Source organism: Primulina huaijiensis, chromosome 18 (assembly GCF_012295235.1).
Source record: "Primulina huaijiensis isolate GDHJ02 chromosome 18, ASM1229523v2, whole genome shotgun sequence".
In the NCBI taxonomy this organism is placed as follows: domain Eukaryota; kingdom Viridiplantae; phylum Streptophyta; class Magnoliopsida; order Lamiales; family Gesneriaceae; genus Primulina; species Primulina huaijiensis.
The window spans coordinates 2,866,069-2,888,166 of record NC_133323.1 but is presented as its reverse complement, the minus strand read 5'-3'; the positions used below and the strand labels follow the sequence as shown (position 1 = coordinate 2,888,166).

At 35.7% G+C, this 22,098-nt stretch overlaps 3 protein-coding genes, 1 long non-coding RNA gene and 1 other non-coding gene across 7 annotated transcripts; 1 reads left to right on the top strand and 4 right to left on the bottom strand.

Moving 5' to 3' along the window:
• Nucleotides 1-35: 35 nt before the first annotated feature.
• Nucleotides 36-7,138, bottom strand: LOC140964473 (callose synthase 12-like). The gene is made up of 2 exons (XM_073424301.1): nt 1,733-7,138; nt 36-449 (listed from the first exon to the last, which is right to left on the bottom strand). The coding sequence occupies exon 1, from the start codon at nt 7,055-7,057 to the stop codon at nt 1,739-1,741; it is 5,319 nt and encodes a 1,772-aa protein (XP_073280402.1). The 5' UTR covers nt 7,058-7,138; the 3' UTR covers nt 36-449; nt 1,733-1,738.
• Nucleotides 4,021-4,101, bottom strand: LOC140965310 (small nucleolar RNA J33). The gene has a single exon (XR_012173006.1). It is a non-coding gene; the product is annotated as a small nucleolar RNA J33 (small nucleolar RNA).
• Nucleotides 7,139-8,580: 1,442 nt separating the features above from the next.
• On the bottom strand, nt 8,581-12,062 carry LOC140964733 (uncharacterized). Of its 2 annotated transcripts, XM_073424636.1 has the most exons (3): nt 11,776-12,062; nt 10,530-10,736; nt 8,581-10,048 (listed from the first exon to the last, which is right to left on the bottom strand). In XM_073424636.1, the coding sequence occupies exons 1-3, from the start codon at nt 11,932-11,934 to the stop codon at nt 8,852-8,854; spliced, it is 1,563 nt and encodes a 520-aa protein (XP_073280737.1). In that variant the 5' UTR covers nt 11,935-12,062; the 3' UTR covers nt 8,581-8,851. The 2 variants fall into 2 exon arrangements, with proteins under 2 accessions (XP_073280737.1, XP_073280738.1); XM_073424637.1 differs by lacking the exon at nt 11,776-12,062 and having other exon boundaries at nt 10,530-11,348.
• Nucleotides 12,063-14,057: 1,995 nt separating this feature from the next.
• On the top strand, nt 14,058-15,414 carry LOC140964154 (uncharacterized). The gene is made up of 3 exons (XR_012172833.1): nt 14,058-14,130; nt 14,250-15,215; nt 15,293-15,414. It is a non-coding gene; the product is annotated as an uncharacterized lncRNA (long non-coding RNA).
• A 558-nt stretch (nt 15,415-15,972) lies between these two features.
• Nucleotides 15,973-16,639, bottom strand: LOC140964152 (uncharacterized). 2 transcript variants are annotated; one of them, XM_073423696.1, is made up of 2 exons: nt 16,454-16,639; nt 15,973-16,373 (listed from the first exon to the last, which is right to left on the bottom strand). In XM_073423696.1, the coding sequence occupies exons 1-2, from the start codon at nt 16,527-16,529 to the stop codon at nt 15,973-15,975; spliced, it is 477 nt and encodes a 158-aa protein (XP_073279797.1). In that variant the 5' UTR covers nt 16,530-16,639. The 2 variants fall into 2 exon arrangements, with proteins under 2 accessions (XP_073279797.1, XP_073279798.1); XM_073423697.1 differs by having other exon boundaries at nt 15,973-16,370.
• Nucleotides 16,640-22,098: the final 5,459 nt, after the last annotated feature.

The following is a 22,098-nucleotide window of genomic DNA, read 5'->3' as shown; positions in this document are numbered from 1 at the left end:
ACATCACACCATAATAATATATGAGCACCATCAACGGAAAGAGAAAAGCTCAAGGATCACACGTGCGCCCGAGTAACAGATCTGAGTATTAAATTGCAAGATTTGAGCTATCCCAGTCCTCGAGTTTTTGCAAGAAGAAAAAAAAACCAGAGCGATTTTTACACTATATTAACTCGGATAGAATGGACGCAAATTCTTATCATACAAAACTTCGGCAACTGCAGGTAAATAATGAAGCTATAAACGTGAAAAGAATTGGCCAACTAAGATATCAAGTGACCACGGATAGAAAAAAGAAAGAAAGAAAACCTATCAGAATCTTCTTTCCCCTTGGCTGTTTAAAAGATTTTTGGAAGCAAATCCTGATACGATCGACTACTATAAACTCTTCACAAGAATACAACAATAGAACCTCGAACTCCAAACTTTTATGCCACAAAACATTAAACCTGCAAACACAATAAATAACGACTATGCATCAAAAGGACTGTTAACAAGTGCATCATCCATAAAGACAAAGTGAAGAACAAAAAAGAATATATAAATATATCTTGAAGTTTGTCGCACCAAATTATAAATATCAGCCACTAAAGCAGAATCTCGTCACTCCAAATAATTGGAACCTAAAGTTATCTCCAAACCATGAAAATCGGCAAATATAGTAGAATCTCATCACTCCACATACTTGCACTCAACACCAGACCAGACTGATACAGATCTGGGTACCAGAGAGACTACTCTATTGTTTGCGGTCCTGCTGATAGTCATGTGCATCCCAGTTTGACTTTTACTTCAACAAGTGTCATATAATCTGTAATTTGACTTCTTCCTTATTCTTCCAGTAGACGAAGTTTAATTTCAGGCTAGAACATGGGGATACACTTTATAAGCAAGAAGAATATATTAATGCTTAATCACCAAGGTCAAATTACAAAACTTTGAATTTCTAATTTTTACACTTATTAATAATTAATAAAAATAAATCAAATTCCCACTGTTTATACACATGATTGCTTTAACTTATTTAGGCATTGCTTCGAAAAAGGAATGTAAAATGGTGCAGCAGTGCAGCAAACTGAAAAAATGTGAACGAAACTCAGTAAGCATTCCTTTGGATTCAGAAAATATAACTAATGTTCATAAGATTAGCAAACTGAAAGACAACCAGCAGCATCTACTAACAAGCGATTGTTGGTACAGTTCAAAGAACAGCCACAACAATGTCAGTTTAGAACTAAAATCTAAAATCAAAATCAGGTAACAGAGGCAGGTACTCATTGACTAACATCAATGTGTCAGGAAACTCTAGATAGCATTTCTGTGTGTCCTGACAAGAGAATTATGACAAGACCATCTCATAAAAGCCATCTGCCTTGATGTCAATTGGTGCACACAAACTGCGTACTCTCATAAATTCTGAAGCCATGATCACACGATCTCTCTTTTCGAACATATATTTTTCAAGTAACTTAATCACTAACATTCTTCCCTTTATTCACATGTCAATGGACATTCATAGATCCATTGAAATGTTAGAACTATAATATTACAATCAAAATTTGCGCATATTAACCAAAAAAGCAAAAAGAATCACAGATCAGCCTTAAAATGGCTGAATTTGTTAAGAGGTAAAAATCAAGTGCGAAAATGGAGAAATCTAAATTTCGAAAACATCACGTACTGTAAACTCAAATATTTCCAAAATATGGTTAAATAGTAAATAATAAAGTACCTTAAATCACAGATCAGCCTTAGGTTTTTTTCCTGCCACAATCTGAGATATGTGAAGGCCCCTACTAAATGCTTGATTGAAAAGAATCTTAGTCTGCATATTTTGGAATCCAGGCAACCATGATAAAAGGGCCACAGGAGCCATCACAATAACTCCGAACATTATGTCATACAAGCGAGCTAACGAAACAACAACCTGCCAGAGCATTGTTTTCTCCAAAAAGGGTCTTAGGACCTGTGCGATCGATATAAATCCCCACCCGGTGGGGACAAAAGCCAGTAAACTTGTGAAGAGATCAATAAATTTGAACTGAGTAAACTCCAGCAATGCAATTATCACAACTATCACAAGAATAATAACAAGGAACTGCACCAAACGATAGTAGACGTGTTCCTTTGCAGCATATTTGTCACGAGCATATGCTACTACCATATAAAGTACAAGAGCCACAACCACGTAGATCCATGAAAGCAAGTAAACAGCAATGCTCTTGCTTCCAGCAGCAATGCCCAACTGATACACAATCCCAAACTGAAAGAAGAAGAAACGGAGGTCCAAAATAATTTCCAGTACCTTTCCCCAAAGACCAGTTGTCCTTAAATGATCTTGCTCTTCATCCCACCACTTTTCCCAGCTCTGTTCAGACTTCGTGAACACGCCACCCCTGTACCATATCCAGTTCATAAACTCATCGAAATCGTAAACAGTTTTTAACCAATCAAAACCCGAAGGGTTAAAAATGAAAGGACCCAGAATCCAGGACAAGACTAAAAACCAACTGGAAATTGTCAATGCTATGTACACGAAAGTGCCTGTAGCTACGGGGCTGTAGGAAGCATACACGGTAAGTATCAAACCAAGTTCGACAGCCTTCACAAAATGACTTCGGGCATACAATCTATAATTCTCAGCAAAACTCTTATGCTGCACCACAAAACCTCGCCCCGTTGCACGGTATTTTGCACCACCATGCAGAACAGTCCTTCCAAAGTAATGACCACGGGTTCCCATGGAGAATGTATAGAATATTGAAGAAAGCTGGAGCTGCATCGTAATAAAGTCCCAGAGAGCATTCAGAAAGCCAAATTCAAGTGAACTTTGCACAACCATTGGCAAGGCAGTAAAGAGTCCGAGTTGGATTATGAATTGCTGGTTCAATATTGTACCAAGTGCTTTATTATCATCTGCATTATTTGCTAATGCAGAACCTTCTACTCCACTCAACGCAAGATAAAGCCGGCCCCACAAAAAGGCATACACGGTAAGAAGAATCATCATGGTATTGAAAAAAAAGCCAACAGTAGTATAAAAGAACGAGAGCATTCTAAAGAAGTCCAGCCTATGACCCAATCTGTACACATCTCGGCTCAGAATTTGCTCACCGTTTCCACTGGCAACCTTAGCTTCAAACATAGAAATTTGATTTAGCCCAACATCCCTTCCCTTTCCTACTTGGATATATTCATGGTGAGTAACATTTCCGCCTCGCAATGTGCAATTGAATCCAGCAAAAATATCCTCACTGATATTAATTACTCTGGAAGCTTTGCTTATCCCTCCTCGAGTCAAAAACCAAAACCTGTCAAACACATCAGGATGCCCATAATGCATCCGAACTTTCAAGGGATTAGCTAAAACACGCTGCCCCAAGGTGACAAAACTCATTTCCTGAGCAGACATGAACCAAGCAAGTGACGATACAGAACCTGTAAAAATATGTTCTCGAACTCCCAAGATGGTAGGTTTCCGGATGCCATAGTAGCGAGTAAATTCCTCCAAAAGGTTCCGGATCTTTAAAGCCTCTTCGAAATAGTTGTCCTGGTTCATGTCAATGGTCTGAACTGCATCTCCCCTACTGAAGATAATGGCATGATTCTGATTCTCCGGTTTACCCTCTCCAAGCTTCACTGGACCAGGTAACTTGACACGATATATCTCAACTTCTCTCTGCAACTTCTGGTCAAATTTCACCAGGACAGAGTAATAATCTTTCTCATCCCTTCCTGACAACACCTCATCAACATAAGCAACACGAAGTGCTTCGTTATTTTTCATCAGATATAGTATCTCCTCAGCATGGGGATCTTTTTTCGCCTTTTGAGAACCATAAATCTGACAAGCTACCACATAAGTGTATTTCATCAAAGCAGTCCCACGCTCATGGCCTTTGAACAACAAGCTGACTGAACTATTAGCTCGGCTCAAACTTCTCGAGGAGGGTGATCTTTCTGAGCTTAAACCGTCCACATTGTTACTATACCTCATAGAACCAAGTTGTTGAGATCCTTCTCTCATGTCCATCTCAGAAGCAGAATCTAGAAAAGCCAGCATTTCAAGGGCTCTATAATAGTACATCATTCCCCTCACAGTGCGAGTCAGTGTCTGGCCTCTATATGATGCCCAAAGTCGAAGATCTCTCAATCTATTGGTCCACAATTCTTTTTCACTTACCATCCCTTCTCGCCGCATCCTCTCCAAGAAATTTCTCCAATCATCGGCATAGATGGTCTTCAAGTAGAAAAGCGTGGAAATCCCATCTTCATTCTCAGTTCGAAGGTGTTCCTTGCTGTATAATACCTCCTCACTGTAATATGGAGTCAATACACTAAAGGCCATCATTTTCTCAACTTGTGGAGCATGGGGCATGTTCATGAACAAGGAATTGCTGAAGAAGGCAATCCGGCGTCTTGCCTCAAGATTTTCAGGCACCTTTTGCATTGAATCCCGAGATGTCAGAATTGTGTGCAACCGCCGAACTCTACGATAGAATTTATCATTGCTTGCACTCGGTAACTCAACAGCATTTTGAAAAAGCAATCTATCAGACATTGTTCCTTGAGGAGCCAGACCATCTTCCTTTAGCTGGTCATTGCTTCTCTTCTCTTTCAGGAAATCTCTAATTGCAGTCTCATAAAGTGCCTGAAGAGAATTCACCACCTTATCGGCATCTTTATTAGGCTTGAGTACAAGATCTAAAAGATGGACAACCTTCTCATGGATTCTGTGGAGTGCTGTCATGTTGTAGTTTTTCGTGAATTTCTCCAGCCGACTCCACTCATCAATTTCTTGAAAAAAGATTCTGATTATTGAACGCTCCTCAGAATCATATTTAACAATGGCCAGCAAAAAGTGCCTCAAACTGTCGTAAGATTCGATAACTGCACATCGCCGATACTCGGTCTTGCCTATCTTGTACCAAAGCCACCGATCAGGAGCATCTACCAACTCTTTAGCCTGGCTGAGAGCAAGCAACAGCTCATTACACAGAAGTAAGCATGGCCACTGAATCACTCGAATTTCCCAGTTACATTTAGGATCCTTATCGTCATTTTGAGGCAGTTCTAATAGCTCCACCTCATGGTCAGAGACAATGTCTTCCTCCCTGAATACATTAATGATTTCATTCCATATCAAGGCAAATTTGTAAGCCTCCACCTGGTTGGATTCTAGCTTTTTGAAGGGCCGTCCTAGCCCATATCTCAGTTTCAACCGGTGGATGGCATCTTTGATTTTGCTGCTAAATGTTCCTCTCGCATTCAAAAGCTGTTCTTCAGGCATCAGATTAAACTGAATAGCACTAGCGAAGAACTGAAACCTCAACCTCAATTGCTGCATGTTACGAATCTCACCCAAATGATCAAACAACCCAACCGCTGCGCCAACAAATGAAGAGTAAATTGAATACCAAATCTGTATATCCATGAGGTAGATCAAAATAACTGGGAGCCACAACAGCCCCACAGCAAATCGGTTACTGTGACCAAAGAACTCATGCCACTCATAATCAATATTTTTGAGATCTAACAATGTCTTTGTGGGAGCAATCAAAGGCTTAATCTGCATGAAGTAACTGAAAGCAAATTTTGTTGCAAGCACCACAATCCAGAAAAGGGTGTACTTTACATTGTCCACAAGACCTTCCCTAAGGCCTCGACCCACGAAAGTCTTGCTCTGGAACCACCAGGACAACAAATAAAATATCTTCCAATTTGTATTCTCCAAAAAATTTCTAATCCACGGAAGAACAAACAAGGCCAAGGCTAACAGCTCTGGGGCAATAAAAACCACAGCAACCTGAAGAAAATTTACAATTCTGCTTTTTGCAGCAGATGTCCAACCCCTATCAGCATTTCTCTTACTCAATATCCTTCCGTAGAACACACCAAACACCACAATCCAGGCAGCTGCAACCAAACTTTTCAAAACCATCCTAATTCCCAAAGATTTAGTCTCCCTCGTCACGAGACTATATTGCATTCCAGCATCCAGCATCGACTGCAAGAACCTCAGTGCACTCCACGTGAAAAACACAGTCAAGCATCTGACCTGAATGCGTGTATCCTTCAGTGCCTGCCACGGAAACGTGGTTTCCTGCCATGCCACAATAATTGCTGCTTGAAGAAACAGAATCAACATGATCCATAACTTATCAAAACTCCTAAACAGATTCCAAAACGACCTCTGCTCAACAAACCCAGTCTTCCCCACTTTCTTCCCCTTATGGCCCCTCACAAAGAAATTACTCCCCAGGTCAATGGGCCACTTAAGCTTCTCAAAACACCGCTTACTCCAGAAATACTCATTTATATCATCATAATTCCTCCAAGCAGAGTGCGGAGCTGTACCATTCCTACTATTATCCACCTCAGCTTTGATTGTATCATAAATTGGCTTCACGATTTTATTCAAATAGGCGTTCTCTCCAGAAACAGACGGTAAAAAAGGCCTCCCAGTGTTCTCATCAATGTAATCCTCCAAGATTTTGTTCAATTCCATAGCGATGTTATGAAATATATAACAAATGCATTCCGGGACAAAACGTATATTGGCAGACTCTCCCCAGATAAGCAAATACAGAGAAACATATAAAAGTTCACGGCGGTGATCCCCGGAGGCGTTCCGAGAGGAATCAGAGAGCCAGATGTTGGACTTGAGGTTGAGGTATGAGCACCAGCTAGTGTAATTTTTCAAGAGCCTGCGGCGGAAGCGGCGGAGGACAGCAGGGTCAAGAGTATCAATGTTGTCCGGAGGCGGAGAGAGGCGCATCTGAGCATTGGATAGATGGAGTACGAGATGCTCCCTCTGGTTGTTGACATTTGAAGCTTGGAAACCAAAGAAGAGCGCGAGCCAGTCAAGAAGGTCGTAGTGGGGCTCCCATGTTGAGAAAGGCGGCCTTCTCAGGTCACCGACAGCCCGAAGGGCGGCCGCAGCGGCCCGGACTTCCGGGAAACGGAGCGAAGGGTGGTCGTCGAGGAGATTGTGAATGGGGATGATGTTGTATACATCGTCGTTCTTGGCAGAGGGTGGCTGAGGCCGTTGATTCATCGTCGCATTCGGATAGATCTGAGAATTCTGAGGGGTTTTTTTCGAAGTTTCTGGGTTTACATTGAAATTTATTGTAGTTTTCAAATAACAATGGCGGACCGATGGTAATTAGTAACGTCCTGTGATTGTTGTACATGAAATTGCATTTTAGCCTCAGCTCACTCGGTCTTTGGTCAACAAATAAATTTAGTAATAAATGGAATATTAGTCGGTTTTCTTACAAAGTTCCTCCACTTTTTTGTAAATATTTTTAATAATCGTGTATAGATTCTAGCATGTAATGCCAATTTGCGCCTTTTTATACAAGTAAAGTTCCCGATTTATGGCTTGTAGTTAGTTATATGTATAAATTCTTTCAAAGTCACCAAAATTGATAAAACGAATGAAATATGCTAATGAACCCTGATCTCCACGTCAATACATATTATATATACACTCACACGCTTGCAGTCCCAACGGTTCAACTTTTCCTAGTTCGAAGTTGAATCTAGATTGTGAAAGCAAACACAAAAATTCTTGTAAGACGGTCTCACGGATCAATTTCGTGAGTCGAATATCTTATTTGGGTCATCCATGAAAAAGTATTACTTTTTATGTTAAGAGTATTACTTTTTATTGTGAATATCGGTAAGATTGTTCTGTCTCACAGATAAAAATTCGTAAGACTATCTAACAAGAGACTTACTCTTAAGCAATTTGTGTATGGAGAAGAACGAACGCGTGGATTGTTAAAAGGAAAATTCGGATCTTACGCGTTTGGATGGATGCATGATTCCCATTAATTTAATTCCACGATTAAACCCACGTCAATGAATATTAATTAAATGAAATTTAATTCCACTTGGCTTATTGGCAAACTCTAAATTTTATAAACTTGTTGGTTAAGTTAACCGTTGAAGAATTCGAAGCTCATGTTTAGTGTTCACACTTGAGAATTATTCTCGGTAGCACTGAAGGTAGCGAGATTTCGGATTCTGTCATTTAAAAAAAAAAAAAAATCAAAAAACTGCTACGAATTCTATCGAACAAAAAAATAAAAAAGAAATCAAATGATATTTCGGGCGAGCAGTTTAATTTATTTTAAGATAGCATTATTGGTTTTGATATAATATGATATTGACTGGTGGATTGTTGTAACATTGAGGAATCATTTTCGAGCGAGGAAATTAATGGTGCACCAATTTTCTTGAGTTTTTAGTCATTGCTTCGATCGTCATTTTCGAGCGAGGAAATTAATGGTGCACCAATTTTCTTGACTTTTTAGTCATTGCTTATGCGATCGACAAAGGGACAGCAGAGTCAACTGGTAAACGATTTCGTACGATTTTAAGCAATAATCATACACACGCAATAATTTGCATAGCCTAGATTTCCTAGCCTTTATTTTTGGCTCTAGAAGATCAAGAACTTGTCTCGTTGATGAGCTCTAATCTTATATCTCATGGATGAAGAATATTCATGGCCCCAGTGAATTAACACACCCCAAAAACAATTGTTCATCTGATTCTCTAAAGAGAGACTGATTAAAATTTTAAAACAAATACCCAATTCAACAATTAATTAAGGGAACCATTACAATTCTCACAAGCAATAATACAGTTCTTCCAATGCCATGAACCTAATAATGTGACATACCAAGTGGTAACAACATTGGGAAAGAGACTACATGACAAAAAAGCATCTCTCTATATCCCTGTATTCACATAACCATGCATGTCTTATCAACCTTTATTTATTATAAGAAAACCGAAACCATCGAAGCAGTACCAGATGTCAGGTGAATTCAAAGATGTTTTATCCAGACCATGTTCTCTGAGAACCACCAGAAGAATGCCCATTCAACCTGTCGAGCACAGAATTGAAATCAATAGGCTGACCATTCTCCTCCATCCACTGAAGGATGCCAACAACGTGATCACCCCTGTAACCCATGCTCACCACCTTCTCAATCAACTCACTGTGGGGATGACTCCGAGGAACTACCATATTAGCACTTGGTACACGCCATAGGTTCAGAGAGGAACTTGTAGGAGGGTAACCACCTTGATGGAAATGAGGTTGTGGGGGCAGATTATGCATCCTTCCTCCTTCACCATCAAACATCATATAGGCAGTTCCAGGGGGAAGTGTTGGACGAGGCCCACTAGGCACATATCCGTCGCCCGATTGCGAAATAAAACTAACCTTGAGATTTTGCATTGAAGGATGCGGTTGAATTGGTCTGCCTGCGGCACCATAACCATAAGGTATCGTCTCTGGACCTACAGAACCAGGTTGGGATGCTACAGCAAAAGAGACTTGCATAGGTATACTACCGGGAATCATTTCTGCAGGTGATTGATTGGATTGGTTAGGCAAATAGGACGAGTAAATAGGAGGTGATGGGGATCTAATAGTTGGTTGCATAACTGGCTGAATGGATGGTTGAACAGGCTGTTTTTGTTGCTGGGGCCATGGTTGCTGATATGGAGGTAATGACTGAATCTGAGAGCTCTGGTTAAGTTGGGATTGCGCCTGCTGTGGCACAACCCTAGAGAAGTCCTGAAGTTGAGATTGTGTCGGCTGCAGTGCCATCCTAGAGAAATCTTGAAGTTGAGATTGTGTAACCAGATACTGATTTTGAGGTGTTTGGGATAGGACTGGTTGATTGGTCAATTGAGAAGGCAAGGAAAATGTCGGTGCTTGGGAAATTGTTTGGGAAGGGATCGATGATGGAACTCCTGTAGTAGGCTCCTGATGCTCGACTGCTTGGGCAGGTTGAGGGACTACCTGATGGGGCACGGGCACAAGAGCCAATTGCTGCCGACCATGCACATCACAAGAGTTCTCATTTTTCTTTGCTTCATAGGGAGGTGGCGAAGCTTTCCCTTCATTCTCTCGAGTGTTACTAGCTACAGAGGATTCCTTCTGTGCAAGCTGAAGCTTAGCTAGCTCTTTCTGAGTATCAGCGAGTTCCTGCTTATCCCTTAGGATTTGTACAGACCTGTGAACCTGAATTTAATACAATTTCATTAAAATACCAATTGAAACAATAAACCATTACAATATGCTCACACAAATTATGCCAATCCACGGTTTAATAAGAGGTGATAACCTTAGATTAACTATACTAGTATTTGTCGCCAAACACAACGAATCAACTGCCATGGTAAGTTGTTATTTTATCCATAAAAAAAGATCTTCACACAGAATTAAAAAGTCTGCACATACCATGCATGTGCCTCACACTAGTACAGATAAAGCAGCCTCAAAAAGCAAAGCAATTTTGTGAAGTTAAAATATGCAAAATGCAAAACAGGATTCACACTATGTGGATGCACTAAACCCAGAGATATTCAGCAGTAAAAACAGCTCTTACGGGTTTTAAATATATTTCCAGAAGACACCATACAGCAGTTGCACCAACATTATCGCAGAGCCTCGAGAAGCATACAGATAATAAAAAATTCAAAATCACAGTGTAAAAATAGACCTCTTGAATGTGCTTTTCCAGAGACTCGAGTTTTGTCTCCGATTCATCATGATCACGAACTAAGTCAGAATGCATTTCCCCGATAGACTTCTCAAGATTGTAGCAATGCAATTCCAACTGTGACAGCCGTGAGCTGATTCCCTCAAGGAAACGCATGAGATCGTCAGAGTACTTCTTCATGGTCATTTCAACAATAAATATAACATCCTGATTAAAAGAGAATACGTCAGGTGGGGTATAAGTGGTAGCAGGAAAAACAGATGTCCTTTTCATTCGGCATTTTTGGAAATCCTGCTTAATTTAGAGGAGAAACCCACAATGATGCTCAAGATTAATTAGACAACAAATTAGGAGTAGCAGTCGAGAACAAGTCAAATATAAAAAAGTTGCTAAAAATATAGCAACTGTTTAAACATCACCATTCAATAGAAAGAAAACGGGTAACCCTTGAGCAGAGAGTTTTCAGTTACTACATGCTTCTCAGAACAAGTTCCTTCCCATCTTTGCTTTTTCTTAATATTCTAATTATTTTCTGATCCAAAGAATTCGGTTCTGAATTTCAGGTAAAAATCATTGCTAATTTAAAAATGAAATTGCTTGACTAAAACTCGTAATTAGGTTCCATGCTTAAAGGATTTCAGCAAAAAATGCGGCTTGGGTACACTTTTATATTTTAAAACTTAATCAATTAAATTCCTGCTTCTGATTCTTGATAAAAGAGCAATGAAGAAAGAATCAAAGAAATGATGAAGATATGCAATTGACATTGAAGAAGCATCTCAAGTTTGTTTCTTTTTCATCACATCAAAACTTCCACAAAATTCATTTTTGTACATTTTCCTCATCTCTCATCCATCGCTTGGTTCTTCTCATACTAAAGTCTTAATAAATGCATGACCATGATATCTTAGCATCTATTAAAGTTAACACATATATCTCTCTGTGTGTGTGTGTGTGTGTGTGTGTGTGTGTGTGTGTGTGTGTGTTCAGGCTTGCTTATACAATAAATCATGTAATGAAAAAGGCAAATGAGGAGAAAAGGAATGATTAAGAAGTCAATATTCCAATAGCATCCCCCAGAAACAATACATCCGTATCAATATCAAAAACTCACAAATTGAACAAAATCAAATCCTGAATCAAAACGAAAACCACAAAAACAAGGAAGGTTCAACAAGCACTTGTATCAATTCTTTCCACACTCGTAGAAAAACAAAAATCACAACAAACAATCCAATAGATTTACCTTCCCGGAATTCGCTCCAATAAAAGAATCGGCTTGAGTTCCATTATTCCCATCCTGATTGCTGCCGTAATCCTCGTATGAGCAAAGGATATCATCAGACCCGAAGCCGAACCCTTTGGAGCCAGAATTTCCTCCTCGACCCAACGACCCAGATGCCATAGCCGCTTATACACGGTAAGAATTAACAATCCCAGAATCCAGATTGATGGATGGATAGCAAGTATGGGAGATAGAGAATGGGTACTTATAGTTTGCTTAGCTTCAGAGCAATTGAAAATGAGAGATGAACAAGGACTTCTTTGAGTAAATAATGGAATATTCTATTAGCATGTGAAAAGCGTGCTTTTTTAAATTGATAATGATAAAGACGAAAACGTGCACCGACTTTGATGTTGACGAGAGCTTTGTTGGATTTGTTAAAGCCAGGAACAAGTTTTTTTCTGAGTTAAATTTTTATGTTTACGAGAGTTCATTTTATATGTTTTTTTTTTTAGTTTTTTATGTATATTTTAAAAATATTTTATTACCTAAAAATTTAGAAACACTTAGAATAACCTTTTGTAGCATAAAAGTTTTAACGAGGATGTCTCACCGATCAATTTTATCATATGTATCTTATATCCGATTCCATCAACGAAAAAAATATTATTTTTATGTTAAAAGCATTAATGTTCACTTTAAATATGGACCAGATTGACTCATTTCATAAATATAAATCCATGAGATCATCTTGAGACTCACTTCTCTTTCTGACATTACTTCATTACCAAATAAATTATAAATTGTAGATGAATAATTTTATGGCATAAAAACACTTGGTGTTTATTTAGTTATCACATTCCAGAATTTGTATCACATAAAATAAATATAAGCATCTCTTCTTTTTTTTTAATTTTTTAACAGAATAAACGTTTTCTCATTTTAAAATATATAATCCAAATCTGAAAGAATAATGTTGAAAAAATGAAGTTTATAAAAAAAAAATTAAAAAATTAAAACACAAAAACTATTCGATCAAATTTAAAATATATATTTTGCATGTACTGTATAATATAAGAATCATCATTACAATATTATATTTTGTTAGTAATCAATTAAGATTTTTCAATTGTAATTTAAAATTTAGAATTTAAATTTTACACTTGTAATTTCAAACTTTGGGAATTAAGAAGAATGGAAAGGACTGGTAAAATAATATTTTTATTTTTTTATTAATGAATATTATTTTTACATAAACAATTTATAAATATAATTTATTTTAAAAAATTTGAGATGCATAATTGGTAACCATTCGGAACCGACCAACGTTAAGCATGTTTGCCAACATATTTATCTTTTATTCACTATACAATAAAATGATTCATGGTGTATGCATGTATCCAATTTTGAGTTTTAACATTCAAATTTAATTGATTAATCTCACCAATTAAACATTTTAAAAAAACAATTCGATTTGCGATGTTTTACATACGATTAAAAAATATTCAATTTGATTTGAAAATTATCGAATCAAAAGCGAGCTAAAAAAACATTCAGATATAATTTTAAGTGGATTTTAGATTTAAATTATTTTATTCGATAAATGATTATTCAAAAAATTTAATGTATCGATTGACATTTTCATTCGATCCATGTGAATCATAGTTCAACTTAATAGGTAATTTCATATAAACACGTGATAAATGCAGGATATGTACATATTATTTCTTGTTCTTTATTTATTCAGGCTTGACTTTTGTGTCCAAACTTGACGCATTTTTCCTTCGTACGTTCACACAATGATGGAAATTAAAAGAGGTCCATAATTGATGTCATTTTTATATTCACGAGTCAATTTTATATGACGAATCCTCGACCCGACTGAACAAGAGACTAGATACCTTGCCGGTCTTTTACTAGGCGGGGACCGTATGCAATTTTAATGTTTGGATATTTTTTGGACAACTTGGATGAAATTTATGTGGTAATTCATTGGTGTTAATGCAGTTATTCAGAAAATTAATCAGGGATGTGAGATCTCATGTTCAAAAGGTTCCATTATTTAAAAGCATCTTAGGACAATTGATTGTATTTCTTACATTTAAGGCTCGTACGACTTAGAATGGAGCACTTCTGTGAATGAACCAGTGTGTGGACAATGCAATGGGAAGGATGTAAATTTACAGTTAGCAGTTAAAGCTAAAACAATTACAAGTGGGCTCAAGTATTCTCTTGCTACCGGGAAGTGGGAGCAAGCAAATGCAGCCGGTACCAGACCAGGAGTTTCTCAGGTCGTTTGTTCAGTATTAGAGAACTTCGACTGTATGCAGACTACCGCCGTTGCAGTCGGCCGTTATTCATTATGGGAAAACAAAGGTTTCTTATTAAAAAAGAAAGATATTCTTGCCTTACAGCAAAGAGTGTGATTACATAAATAGATCTTAATGACCTGTTATATTTTTTGCCTGTGATTAGTAGTGCTGGTTTTCTCTCAGGAATCCCATGAAGAATATGGCTGGCACGACCTTATCAGGAAAGAATTTATTGAATATATGACACAGAAGAAGAGGAGACAACAATGATATCAATGACAATAAATGTTATTAACACGTATACTTCTGTTTTCTTCTGTTTCACTTCATTTTGTTTTACAGTTTTCAAATGTATCAGCATTGTCATGGATAACACATGAAACGATGTAGATATCAAGAGAACTAGGACTTTGACTTTAGAGGTCATTATCCCAATCAATTTACAAAAACCAAAGAGATGGACAGAGAAGGAGCAAAAGTTGCATTTCTCATAAACTACACCAGTTCTCTTTATTTCAGTCAAGGGGGCAACTTTTTCCAGCAGAGTCAATTCCCTGCTCAAAGTTGCACAAAGTTCACTTCTTTTACCCAATTTTATATTTTCTGATGTTATTAGGATCTTCTAAATGTATCAGGGAACACGACTGTCAGTTGATGATGTCATTATTGGAAAGACAACACCATTTTCGCATGATGAAGCTCAAGGAAAATATTCAAAATACACCCGCGAGGATCGTAGTTGTTCTTTACGCCATATTAAAAATGGAATTGTGGACCGGGTTCAAAATTTGCAATTTCCGTTCGCAACTACAAGTTGTGTTTCAGTTAATACGTGTTCACCTAGAAATGACCACAAAGGCTGATGGATTGAGGTTTGTCAAAGTCCGGTTGCGATCTGTTAGGACACCTCCAATTGAAGACAAGTTTAGTAGCAGACACGCACAGAAGGGAACGCTAGGAATGACTTGCTCACAGGAAGAAATGCCATGGACAATTGAAGGCATTACTCCTGATATAATAGTATAAACCCTCGTGCCATTCCATCACGCATGGCAATTGGTCAGCTTATCGAGTGTGTTATGGCCTATGGGGAAGGTGGCTGGTCAAATGGGAAAGGAAGGAGACGCAGCTCCTTTTATGGATGTTGCCGTGAGTGATATAACTCCAAGTTTCCAAGTCTTAGTTCAGATTTTTTTCATTTTTTACGATGATCCATGTTTCCTCAGGTGGATAACATCAGCAAAGCTCTTCATAAATGTGGTTATCAAATGCGTGGCTTTGAAGGAATGTACATCGGGCACCCGGGGCGTATACTGTCATCCTTTATATTCCTGGGGCCAACATATTAATTACCAGCGGCGGAAGCACATGGTGGATGATGAGATCCATTCTCGTGGTAGAGGTCCTATGCAAATCCTCACCAGACAGCCTGCTGACGGAAGATCACGAGATGCTGGTCTAAGGTTGGGAGAGATGGAACGTGACTGCATGATAGCAGATCGTGCAGCAAACTTTTTGAAGGAACGTTTGTTGATCAGAGCTATGCATATAAAGTACTCGTATGACAGAGTGGTGGAATGATAGCCATTTCCAATTTAAAGAATTGTGTAGAGGACGCAAAAACAAAACTGATATATATATAGTTCAGATTAATTTCTTTTTCCAAGAGTCAAGATTTTAGTCTTTTGATGTTACTCGATTCTGAACAAGGCTGCTAACAAGGAGATCAAAAAATGAGAGAACAGAAGAAGATGGGAATAGAAAATCTTCCTCTTAACAAGGCAAGATTAGCACCATACAAATTCAGAGATATTTCATTTGATTTTACGTTCCATATATAAATACCAAAAGGAAATGCATTAATATTACTAGTAACAACAAAAAATTTAAGTTCATTCTCTCTCAATTACTGCTCAAAAATAATCTGCTGAATTTTAGTAAAACCATCAAGTAGTTCATGAAGAGTTGTTCTCGTTTTGTCTACTTCAAACAGTACTTCAAAAACCATCTTCTTCAATCCTTCCAACTGCTCTGAAATCTGGTGGGCGTACATATTTTTCAACAAAGCTTGATCATATTCTTGAACCACCACAACACTATCGTCAACACAGCTTAATCCCATGCCAGCTTCAACGACTGGGTTTTCTTTATTCGAGTTCAAAACTTCGCCATGGTCATTGCCAACCAACTCATCCGTCTCTTCAACCACAGAGAGAGATGAATTCTCTTTGTTCGAGTCCAACCCATCATCAACTGCAGGCATTGCTGTGTTTTCATTAATCGATTCGAGTTTACTACCGGAGTCTTCTGTGCAAAAGAAAAAAAAACTATTATCACGTACTACTGCTGTTTTATCAATACATAAGAATAAGAATAAGAATATTTACCTTCAATAGATGATTGAGTGTTTCCTAGAGTTTCCTTCTTCCTGGCAGCTTTCCTCTTCTTCGGTCCAGACGGCATTGTTAATGTATTGAAGGACAAGTTTTCTTGGGTTTATTTATTAGTATTTGTACAAGGCGAAGGGAGACGAAGGGTTGTATACTTTAATCGCAGGTATCTAGCTAGGATTCCCCGGGGTGTGACTGTTGGAATTCTAACCTCTTATCCAACATGCATTAATTAATTAATAAATGCATGGAGAAATAATTAGGAAGCCCGGCAGACTCCATGCATTGACATCATCCAGAAAACAAGCATGACGTGTTTTAAATAATAATTGAAATTATTACTGAATGACAAACAGATATACACTAGAAATACATATATCAACAGAGAAAATACTTGTATATTTAGTATATTTAATTAATTTAATATAGGTATGTCTCAATGTATGGATAATTCAACAACGTCTCGGTCGATATAATGGCACTTACTACAGAATTTCATAGTCCGGATATCTTTACATTTTCAAAACATCTTCATCGAAATTTTAAGGCTCGAGCTTGAAAATTTTAATATTTTGGCTAATTTGGTTCTGCTGGGCTAAAAAATTCGAACATCGATTAAACTATTTTAATAAAATATTGAAGACTTCCGCTTGCCATACATCATCTCGGTCGATATTCGAGCTCGGGAAGCGCGGTCTGTTAAAACAAGGTTCTTGAAATGTTCGTTGAAGTATAGGTGTTTGCATACACGAAAGCAGTGAGTTTTAATCCAAAATACTTGATTTTCTCAACTTTGCAAGTTGATTCTCTGCTGAAGATAATTTTACTATTTATTATAATTGAAAGGTCTGCTAACAAAGATGAGAAACAAGCGTATAGAGCTTGAATCATGCTCGTGAACATATTTCGTTAAAATCATTATATAAAATTTATTTCACCTTCTGAGTTTGAGGTTAAGTCTAAATTTTCAAGGTCGCGGTACTCTGCCAATTTTATTTGGTTAATCTGTTGTTGAAAACGGAGTCGGTTGATCGGATGAGTCAGTGGCGGAGCAAGAAATATGGTTATGTCCGGTTAGAATTTTAAACTCTTGAATTTTTTAATACTTTAAATTGATCTACCCGGACTAGTATCGTATTATTCCAAAATTATACAAAATTAACGTATAATTTTTTTTAAAAAAATTTGGGCCACCGGGACTTTAATTCATATGGATCCGCCCGTGGGATGAGTTCAACTTTAGCCCACCTAGATAAAATAGGCTCAAAGGTTTCGAGACAAGTGAAAATGATATTTGAGAAATTTTGAATTACAGTTACAGGTTATGGATTTCGAGAAATTCTGAAGCATATGTTCGTGAATGAAACACACTAGTTAGCATTCATTTCCTATTGTGAACCGGACACAAACGTGACTGCACAATGAACTCACGAGCAACTATATATTCTGTAATCGTCATTTCTTTTCGAAAATGATTAATCAATATAAGATAAAAGACTGTTGAAATGTTAATTGGGTTGTCTGCTCAAACTCGTCTCTACCGACAGTGACCACCTTTTTCAGGAACTATATTAGGTATTGTTTCCTTCACCCTTTTGGACAGGCTTTGCAAATTTTGTTTCATTTAATATCATGGTATGGTCATAATCTAACAGAATAACTATATCAATCGAAAATAACCAAACAAAAAAAAATTTCCTATTTAAATAATTGATTCGATATAATTATAAAAAAAAACTTATAATTTAAATCCATCCAAAGTATCATTCGCACATGACGTTGTTTATTTCACAAAAAATCTAATTTTGAAATAGTCGGTATTATCTACAATTAAAATTAAATATGCGAAGTAAGCCTAATTGATGATTTTTATATTTTTTTAGCAGCAAAAATTGGTGGAATTATGTGTCACGAGTTGACTAATTTCACCTCTAAAAAATGACTAAATTATGGCCACACACGTTTCAGATTCTAGATGGTTGCTGATGGTACATTGCAAGCTACGGATATGAGAATGATTTTTAACCAAGTGGGATAATTTAATATGATTTTAAATAAAAGGTTTTATAGAAGAATTATTTGTTTACCTATTGGCGGAAAAAATAGAAGAAATTTGTAAAAATAACAAAATATTTGAACGATAGGTCTAAATTTTATTTAAGTTATAAATTTTTTAAAACGATTTCTGTGAAATTTATAATATTAGAACAATCTGTTCGAGCTTTTTTTATTGGATGTTAGGAAACTTTTAATATGAGCCTAAATATATTTATTAAATATATTTTATGTGCAAAGAAAGTTTATAAATCACATAACCAATTAATTTTTATGGTTAAAAAATTAATTATTATCACATTGTCTCACACGGTAAATGTTTTGAGATAGGTTACCTATCCGGCCAATGAAAAATTATTATTTTTTTGTCAAAATTATTTTTTCACTATAAATATGAGCAAGTCGATTTGTCTCATATATATAAATCCGTGAAGATCATCTGATATCTACTATAAAAAAAATGCCGAGAAAACTGTTTTAAATCGTGATATTAGAAGTCATACTCCTATCAATATTCTTATATTTAATATTATTAATTAAATTTATAGAGTAGACTAAGTTTTGGTTTGTTTGTGAATTTTTTTTATAATTTAAAAAATACTCTTGACTAATATCCAACTTCGTATTTCATATTTTTATTTATATTCTATATTTTTTCTGATCATTTCGATTTAAAAAACCGATAACTTTCATTTTAATTTTTTTTAAATCACAAGTATTATTAACTATAGTTAAATCTAATTGAGTAAATATTTTTTGTGCGTTAATGAAACCTTTTTGTAATTTTAAAAATACCATTTAAATACTAAATTCTATATTTCACGTTTATCTTTTCATTTTCCTTTTCTTCATGTCATTTCAATTTTAAAACTCATAATTTTTTTTCAAAAAAAAAAAAACTTCTTTTTCTATTTTTTTTTCTTCTGAATATATGTATCACGTGTGTCACGACCCTAATAATATAATAAAATTTCCACATGTTATACGAATTGAGTTGCTGAATAATTTTTTTAAATATGATGGAACTCACAGCCATTAGCATTCGACGCATATTATATAAATCTCGTGTTAACACAAAAATTTTCAATTCATGTTATCATGTAAACGACACTGAGCAAATAATCTCGTTCTAAAAAAGTAGAGAATCGAACTGATGTTCATATATCAATTACTCATATATTTCACTAACTATGTTGATTTTTTAAATCAGATAAAGACTTATTGATTTTATAAATAATTTTATTAAAATTAAACATTATTGAGGACAAAAACTAATACTCATTAATAAACAATTGTGGTGGTCGTTTAAGTGGTTTAATTGATTGGCGAATATTTAATACTCAAAATAAAACGAAGGGTCACCTTTGAACTCACGCTCAAAAAATCTCAAGTAGATTAGATAGTTCCAAGATGTAGGGAAAAATAATTATCATTATTATTATTATTTTTGAAAAAAATAATAATATATGGTTTGAATGCTCAAGTTGCAATCAAACGACGTCATTATGAAGAGAGTTGTAATTGACATATAAATTAAATTGTAATCATTAAATTATTTTTCAAAATATTTTCAGTTCTAATTTTATTCCATTTTGTTTGATCAACGGTATTTTCAAATTATATATAAAATTAAAAAATAAGTACTTTATACAAAAAAAAAAACAATTAAGAATTTGATGGGCATATTTGGAAATTCCGCATGCCTTGTCGCTGTCCACATCCCTTGGGGAGGTTAATGAGATCCTACCTATGTGGACACTACCCTCACTATATTTCAACGGGTAATATATTTTCATACGTACAATTTCAAAAAAAAAAGTGGGTCCTATATATACATGGGCAAATCTTGACCATCCATCCTATCATGGAGACAATGTCCACATGGATTGGATGAAATAAACCTTTAGGGCCCAAGGTAAACACGTTCACTTATCCTGTCCATTGACGTGGTTATCCGTAATTGGTCAGTAAGTAAAAGATCGGTTAATTGAACGAGAGGACAGCTTTGCTAGATTTCATGCTCCGCAATCAATGATCAGCATCGCCCGACGTGGAAAACCTTTAACTCCCCCCATCTCCATGACGTGTGTTTTCACGAAACTGCCCCTCATCTGTTTTCTTTCATCAAAATTAATTAAAATTTCTATTTTAAAAAAGTATATATTTAGATTTTGTTTTTATTACATTTTAATCACAAATGGATATGATAATCTAGCAAATCTCAATTAAGAGTGATTATAAAAAAATTGTAATTTTAGAGAAGTGATTAAATTTATAGATCGAGAAAAAGTTATACATGTATGAAAATAGAAGTGAAATAACGATAACTTTTAAGTTGATTTTTTAGTAAATAATTGATTATGATACTATATTTTTTCGAATAAAGTACCCTAATTGGATATAAGGTATGCTAGTGGCACAATTAACGTGTCTAAATAAATTTATATTTATTTATCAAAATATTATAGTTACTTCATGAGCAATAGAATCATCAACCTGAAACCAACTTCTATATTTGAATTAAACTAAACTTAGCAGAAGACATAAAATTTGTATTTAAAGAACACATAAAACCGATTTTTTAAATGAAAAGTGAACAATTAATTTTCTTGAGAGTTGCGAACACGGTCTAAACATATTTAACAAATGTAATTTGAGCAAAGGATCTTACATAGATCAGTCTTAAGATAATTTATCACATTAAGTTCAAGTTGGATAGGGGTGTCGAAATCAGACACGGTCCACCAACCCGACACGATTCAATCCGAAAAAAATCAGGCTTGGGTTTGGGGTTTTCGGGTTCGAGTTGGACCCGTTAGCTGACCCGAAAAAAACGATCAAGTTGGGTTGGGTAATTTTAATTTTTTTTAAAAAATATATAATTAATAAATATTTCCTACATTTTTATATATTGTATTAATGAAAAAATATTTATTGTATATTTTATATCATAAATTTTCATAATTAAATATTTATTTTGAATATTTTTTATTTTATAAATAATTGTTTATTTGATTTTGTAAGTATACTTTATTTTTTTACAATTAACCTTCAAATTTAAATCAAATATACGGGGGATATTTTGTTATTATGTGTTTAAATTAAAATATTATTATTATTTTTTTGAATTTTATTTATTTTTCTTTAAAAAATTTTTAAAAAAATTCAGAATCGGGTTATACGGGTTGATTCTGGTTGAGAGTTTTCGGGATGACTCGGGTTCGGATTGGGTTCGGATTGTGCAATTTTTGAATAGCATTATTGCTCAACCCGATCCAATCTACCCGACTCACATGAATTGACACCCCTAAAGTTGGACGAGTCCTTCATTATAGATGCAATGTCATGTAATCGGTAGCACCGAAAGTTGGTATAAGAAAAGTAGTGGCGATGAAATGAATGGTTTATAGAATATGATGAAATCATAATTTATAAATTAATTAATTAATAAAGATGAAAAAGAGCGGGGGGAGGGGTAAGAGTGTAATAATCTTATCTTAATAAAGAAAACCGGTGAGAGGGAAAAAAAAAGACCAAAATGGTTTGCCGCGTATATATTTGAGGAATTTGACCCAAAACTTCTTCAT